This window comes from Alosa sapidissima, chromosome 16 (assembly GCF_018492685.1).
Source record: "Alosa sapidissima isolate fAloSap1 chromosome 16, fAloSap1.pri, whole genome shotgun sequence".
NCBI lineage: Eukaryota > Metazoa > Chordata > Actinopteri > Clupeiformes > Clupeidae > Alosa > Alosa sapidissima.
In genome coordinates, this window is record NC_055972.1 from 22,693,300 (window position 1) to 22,700,799 (window position 7,500).

The 7,500-nt window shown below is 46.0% G+C and overlaps 1 protein-coding gene across 10 annotated transcripts in view; it reads left to right on the forward strand.

The window, feature by feature from the left end:
* ltbp1 (latent transforming growth factor beta binding protein 1) overlaps window positions 1–7,500 on the forward strand; it is a 130,967-nt gene that overhangs the window by 114,643 nt on the left and 8,824 nt on the right. For all 10 annotated transcript variants that reach the window (XM_042066776.1, XM_042066779.1, XM_042066778.1 and 7 more), the window contains 3 exons: window positions 1,368–1,526; window positions 2,718–2,807; window positions 4,949–5,077. In XM_042066776.1, the coding sequence (XP_041922710.1) occupies window positions 1,368–1,526; window positions 2,718–2,807; window positions 4,949–5,077 (378 nt within the window). The remainder of the gene's footprint in view (window positions 1–1,367; window positions 1,527–2,717; window positions 2,808–4,948; window positions 5,078–7,500) is intronic.

The window sequence follows — 7,500 nt, forward strand, 5'->3', positions numbered from 1 at the left end:
GCATCCATCATCAGGCCCCAACCATCTAGAAGTGTCTCCTTGTTAAAGTTGTGCATGCCAAATGTCCCATTACAGTAGAAAGAGCTGGACTAAATAATGGAGAGAGAGGGAGAGTGGGACAAGTGTGTGTGTGTGTGTGTGTGTGTGTGTGTGTGTGTGTGTGTGTGTGTGTGTGTGTGCATGTCTGTGTCTGTGTCTCTGAGTGTGTGTGTTTGTGTGTTTGGTCAGCTTTGTTTGGCCCTTTGGTGTCTCAGACACAATACATGAATGTCAGACATCAGAGGAACAGGCATGGGTGCAGGTGTGTGTTTGTGAATGTGCAGACATTTGTTTGTGCGTGTGTCATCAGTGTGTGTGTGTGCGAGTGTGTGTGCATGCGTGTGTGTGTGTGCGTGTGTAAAAAGACTGAGACAATGTGAGTCAGACTGCACAAGGGAATGCGTGCTGTGTTTATTTGAGAGTGTGTGTTTCCATGAGTGTGTTTACGTGTCTGTGTGTACTTGTGTTTACGTGTGTGTGTGTGTGTGTGTGTGTGTGTGTGCATGCCTGTGTGAATGTATGTGTAAGTGTCTATGTGTGTGTGTGAGAGAGAGAAAGAGCGATAGAGAAACACACTAGAGACCCATCCCTCCAGGTTTCTCATCATTATTATTATTACCAATCTGCTGTGCAAGTCTCTGCATGAGCAGTGCTGTGTGTGTGTGTGTGTGTGTGTGTGTGTGTGTGTGTGTGTCCAGGGTGCAGTAAGGAGATCCTCTGTGGCTTAGTCTCTTTATTAGTACCTGTGTCAGCTTGGCTGGGCTGGATGGATGGGCTTTGGCTCTCATCCCCCTGCTGTTGGGCTCTCTCATTAGTTCAGCACACTAAACAACACCCTCACGGAATAGTCTAGAGCTCACTCGGCCTCAGTGTTATTTACTAATATAAGGTTACCTGAATTTATCCTTATATGTGATAACACTGTTGGCACTGTCAGGCCTTTTCAGAAGTGGGTAGCTGCTTAATTAGGAGATTTTCTGTGAAATGTATAGTATTTACCAGTACTTTCAAGGTTGACACTTTTTTAACTAAATGGATAATGTTACATTGTAATTATACTGTATATATATATATATATATATATATAGCAGTGTAGCACACTATTTGATGTGCGATACTATACTTAGATGCTCCCTAACGTTAGGCTAACTTAAGTTTGTATAATATGAAAGTATGACTATTCTGTCTATTCCATAGTTCCATAGTCAGTCTTCCACACAGAGCTACTTGGAGTAATGGTATGGAGAATTTTGTCGACCTGAATGCTGGCCGTAGTGTCCAACTCTCAGCCTTACTCCCTAATGTCATCTCTCATCATCCTCGTCCAGGCTCGGTGGAGAGGAAGGAGTGTTACTACAACCTGAACGATGAGAACCTGTGCGACAACGTGCTGACCAGCAGTGTGACCATCCAGGAGTGCTGCTGCACGCTGGGCGCTGGCTGGGGAGACAACTGTGAGGTCCACCCCTGCCCCATCCCTGGCACAGGTCAGTCCCATGGTCAAGGTTGTAGTGCTCTGCTGGTCATGCTTCTAGAATAGAATAGCTTTTTATTGCCATTGTATTAAAAAACACAACGAAATCCGCTGTGCCATGCTTGAATCTGAAGACAGTAATAAATAATCAGACACACAGTTCCACTCGTACACTACAATACATGTAAGCAATACCTGTGTACCTTTCTGAATTGTTAGAGTGCTGGCCTGAATTAGTCGGATCAAGCCAAGTAGGAGGGAGGCCGCACCATGCATAAGTTTACTTTTTATTTGCACACACGTGTTTCAGCATGTGCATGCATGTATGCTATCAATCATGTGAAAGGCCCCAGCTGTGGTGCAACTGGCTGGGGCACCTGCACCGTACGCTGGCGACCCGGGTTCGATTCCCGCCCCGTGGTCCTGTCCGGATCCCACCCTGATTCTCTGTCCCACTCGCTTCCTGTCATTCTCCACTGTCCTATCATTAAAGGCATAAAAAGCCCTAAAAATATATACTTAAAAAAAAAAAATAACTAAATCAATATTTCAATAATATAACAATAATAAAATATAATAAAACAATAAAAAAATCAATATAGTATACATACAGTATAGCCCCCACCACTGCTTCCAGTCACTACCGTCAGGCAGACGGTATAATGCGGAAAAAAAACATTTATAAGAAATCCTTCATCCCCTCTGCAATAGCCATTCTGAATAACACCAAATTAACACTCTACAGCCCCTGTGTTGTATGTCTGTATGCATGTTTTTTAAATGTGACCCTTGTCAAATGAAAAATTCTGTAACCTTTTGGAACAGACAATAAAGTATATCTAATCTAATCTAATCTAATCATTATGCACATCTCTGGTGTCGGACAAAAGCGGTTAAAGTAAATGTTTAAAAGGTCTGCACACTTCTAGAATATTTTCTTTTTTTGTGTTTTGTTTTACCATGCTGGCTTTTGCTTTAGCAGTTACTTATATACAGTATGACACATACAAGTTGTTCAAAATGATTTTGGGTTGTTTGGCTGGATGCTGATGGTAAATTAAACATGTTTTTATATTGATATTATATTCAAATAATACTAAAAAAACAACATGAAAAGCTTTAATGGGAAAATATGTTTTGTTGAGTTTATTGGGTTTGTTTGAAGAGAGGTGTTCCATCTGATTAGTGGATGTGTTGTTTTCAGATCAGTTTGCCAAGATGTGTCCCGCGGGCAAGGGCAGCATTCCCAGTGGAGATGACGTGTTTGGAGTGGCCGCAGTCGATTCCTACAAAGGTATGTATATTGGAGGTGGTGATGTGGTGTGTGTGTGTGTGTGTGTGTGTGTGTGTGTGTGTGTGTATCAGTGAGTGTATTTGTCTGTCTATTTGTGTATGTGTGTTTTTAGCAAAAAATCTGTTATACCCATAGCACAGACACACACACACGCTCATACACACACCCATATTCACATAAATAGAGCGGTAAATGTGGACGCTCCTTGTGTGTGTGGTTGTGTGTGTGTGTGTGTGTGTGTGTGTGTGTGTGTGTGTGTGTGTGTGTGTGTGTGTGTGTATGTCTGTGTATTTGTGTCTCTGTGTGTGTGTGTCTGGGTCTGTGTCTGTGTCTCGGAGTGTTTGTGTGTGTGTGTGTATGTCTGTGCTTGTATGTGTGTGTGTGTGTGTATATATGTTTGTGTGCATATCAGTGTCTGTCTCTGAGTGTATATGTGTGTGGATGTGTGTATATATGGTTGTGTGTGTGTTTGGTCTGCTTTGTTTGGCCCTGTGGTGTCTCAGACACAATACATAAATGTCAGACTTCAGAGGAACAGGCATGGGTGCAGGCGTGTGTTTGTGAATGCGCAGACATTTGTTTGTGTGTATGTCAGTGTGAGTGGTGGTGTATGTGTGTGGTTTTACTGTACGTGTGTGTGTATGTGTGTGTGTGTGTGTGTGTGTGTGTGTGTGTGTGTGTGTGTGTTTGTGTGTGTGTTTGTGCCTGTCTGTGTGTGTGTGTGTGTGTGTGTGTGTGTGTGTGTGTGTGCATGTGTTCTTGTAGCCATGTGTGTATGTGTGTGTGTTTGGAAACATATGACCTCCATATGTTTCGTCTGCACCGTCCCAATCGCCCTGCCACAAACGCTGCCTGCCCCCCCCACCCCCACCCACACCCCCACCCCCACCCACCCACTCACGGAAAGCCTGTGTCAGGGCCCGCCTAATTCACTGAGTTAATTTATGGAGGCAATAAGAGTCTGGTTGAGGTCAGACTGGCACAGAACCGGCTGAGTGTGGTGCAGCTGGAAGGGGGGAGAGAGAGAGAGAGAAAGAGAGAGAGAGAGAGAGAGAGAGGAAGAGAGAGAGCAGATGGTGAGGAATCAGGGGGAAAAGAGAGTTAAGCACAGAGAGATATATAGACAGTGAGAATAGAGACAGATAGAGAGAGAGAGAGAAAAAAGAAGGGAGAGATAGAGGGGGGAAGGGAGAGAGAGAAAGGAAGAGGGAGATAGAGGGGGAAAGAGAGAAATGGATATGATGGAAGGTGGGAGGCAGATAGAGAGTGAGACAGACGGCAGGCTTCCAAGAACATTTCCTGTGCATCAGCCTGGATGTGTCTTCAATTAGCAAGTCTGTTTGCAAAGCTGATTGCATTTTCAGTTGTAAATTTGGACGGCCGTCCTCGCAGGATGACACACACACACACACACACACACACACACACACACGTGTGAAGGCCATCAGTCAGGACATCTTTCTATCAGATGTCTCATCACATGTTTCCTCAACAGCACTTCAGTTGGACGTCTTTAAGGGGAGATGTGTCGCTATTAGTTAAAGTGAATGTGATATGAATATAGCGCTGACTAAGCCTGACATCTCACCACGTGCTACACACCCATCTGATAGCCATCTGCAGTGTCAAATTGAACTTATGTTTCTGTTGCCCAATTCATAGGTCAACTGGTAGAGTTGCCGTAGCAAGAGTTTACGTGTGTGTGTTCAGTGTGCTGAGTGTGTGTTCAGTGTGTGTGTTCAGTATGCGGAGTGTATGTTCAGTGTATGAAGTTTGTGTTCATTGTGCTGAGTGCGTGTTCAGTGTGTTAAGTGTGTGTTCAGTGTGTGTGTTCAGTATGCGGAGTGTGTGTTCAATGTGCGTAGTGTGTGTTCAGTGTGTTTAGTGTGCAGAGTGTGTGTGTACAGTGTGTGGAGTGTGTGTGTGGAGTGTGTGTTCAGTGTGCAGAGTGTGTGTGTACAGTGTGTGCTTAGTGTGCAGAGTGTGTGTGGCGTGTGTGTTCAGTGTGCGGAGTGTGTGCGGAGTGTGTGTTCAGTGTACAGAGTGTGTGTGTACAGTGTGTGCGGAGTGTGTGTGTGGAGTGTGTGTTCAGTGTGCATGCTAAGCCGCACTGTTGACCGCTGTGTTCCTGCCTGCTGTAGATGCGGATGAGTGTGCCCTCTTTGGCACGGAGATCTGCAAAGGCGGCTTCTGCCTCAACATGCCCGGGACGTATGAGTGCTACTGCAAGGCCGGACTCTTCTACGACGAGGTCAAGCTGGAGTGCCTTGGTGAGTACGTCTGGAGTGACCAGTCAGTTCAAACCCATCTCCAAAACATAGTTTTGACATGCATAGATTTGTTGATACAGACATTGGGCTCCAACATGTGTTGGATTAATGTTTTTGTCCTTTTGTCCTGAAATAAATCAGTGAAGTGCAGTTTCTGGCCAAAAAAAGACAAAGATTTTTTGCATCAGCTTTATTACAAATATTTAAACAGGAATCTGATATCTCCTTCCAGGTGTGTGACTTTAGGGGCCTATCAGCTATATTCTGTATGCATACACGTAACCACATATATTTTCTCAACTTTCTATCTATTTTATTTCACTCTTGTACACAAGCAAATTTAATTATTTCATCATGTACTGTTTCTGGACTCAGCCAGTTAGAAGCCCCTTGAAGACAGTTTTATCACATGTGCATTTATCATTTAGCGTTTTTATCACACAGTGATGGGAAACCCGGCTTCAGAAAGTAAAAATCTTACCACGTTTGCTGCAACATTTCACTAAACTAGCTGATTCTTTTAAGCTTAAGCATCAGCCAAATGAATAAGTATAAGTCTTAACTCTATCTAGGTAGATGAGCTTATTAGTGAAATTGCCTGTTTTAGATGCACAAGGTAAGGAGTTTTTTGTGAACGTTTGCAAACACTTGCAAACAGTCTGAGGAGGTACTTCTCCGTGAACGTACAGTGGAGCTGGACTGGAGCTAGACGAAGTGTTACCATTACGATGGAATGTTTGCGACAAATCGTTCAAATTGAACTGTTCAGGGAAAACATATTCGGAAAACACAGAATATGAACGCACCTCGGGTTTCCCATCTCTCTATGTGTATGCCCCTTTAAAACACATGCATGATTGTTATAGACATGCAGCTGCATCCCTTATTGAGTTCAAACCAGTCCATTCACAAGGGTAATCAGCACTGCTGGCCCTCTCAGAGATGGTCAAGCTGTTTATCTGAATGGCCAGTACTTATGTGGTTTTGGAAGGGTTCATCTAAGCACATCTGACCATGCTGAGGGGTAACAGAGGGCCTGTGCAGACTGCTAGCCCGCCGCAGTGCTGCATTGAGTGGAAGCAGAGCCTGCGTCAGAAGCCTGCGCTGCCGGGAGCTGGTGGCTCATATAAACATCCAAGCAGGCCAGGCCAGGCAAGCAGGCAGGCCGGGCAGGCGGCCATGGCCCCGTGGCTGGAGGGTGGCTGAGGTCAGGTGCGGGTGAAGGGGAGGGCGTGGAGCTGCTTTGTGGTGGAGCGGCGGAGGCATGAGGCGCAGGCAGCAGCAGGTCCCCTCCGAGGTGTCCTCTGCCAGCAGCCCTCCCAAAACCGCGACCCACAAGTGCCTGGCACTGACCAGGGGGAGTGGAACCCAGTCCCTTTTGGCTGGGCTGAGCCGAGCCCAGCCGACCCAGCCCGACCCATACGCAGTGCGGTGCGGTGCAGTGCGGTACAGACGCCCCAGGCCCCAGAAAACCTCCATCCCACCCCCACCCCCACCTCCACCAGTCCTCTGGACGTAGCCAACGCCAGGCCCCTTTCAGCAGCAGCGCAGGGCCCGGGGACAGCATGCCTGTGGTGGCCGCCCGCGGGGTTCCGCCACATTTGCTTCAGATTATTTTGACAGGATGGGACTGGGTGGAGAGCTTGACTCGCCTCCCGAGTCTGCTGCTTTTCCCTACCTCTGCTACGCATAAAACCCCTAGAGACACACACACACACACACACACACACACACACACACACACACACACCACAGCCCGCTGGGCTGGTGCTTGATGTAGGCCACATATTTAAAAGCAGGACTAAAAAAAGAAAAGCAGGTATGGATCGACAGAGGGATATTTTTGAAAATCGGCTCTTCAGGAAAACCATTTGCGCTGTTTTTTTTTTAAACTTTGTTCATTTCCTCAGCAATTATAATACCGCAAACCTAGTGTGTGTCTAATGCATGTGCTGTGCCGGCATATTTGAGACGTATACACTCATGCACACACACACACACACACACACACACACACACACACACACACACACACACACACACACACACTCCCTCCTTAAGGGGATTGCTTTCCAACACACCTGCATGTGGTAGCACATAGCATTGGTTTCAGCCACAATTTGACCAAAGCAACGGTCTCATGCCTCTGCGATGCCACAGCTACTGTATTTAAAACTGATTTCTCATTTGATCTGTGTGAGCAGAGTGTTTTTATGAGTCTCTGAGTCACTGGGTTTGGAACAGGTCACATCGTCTGAGGACCCAGGCTTTTCTCAATGGTGTTTTTGTGTGTGTGAAAATGGGTTATGGCCCTCTGCTCAGAGGCTACAGTCTTAATTGAATGGGCTAATGAGTCTGAGTCAGAAGACTTTGTGTGTGTGTGTGTGTGTGTGTGTGTGTGTGTGTGTGTGTGTGTGTGTGTG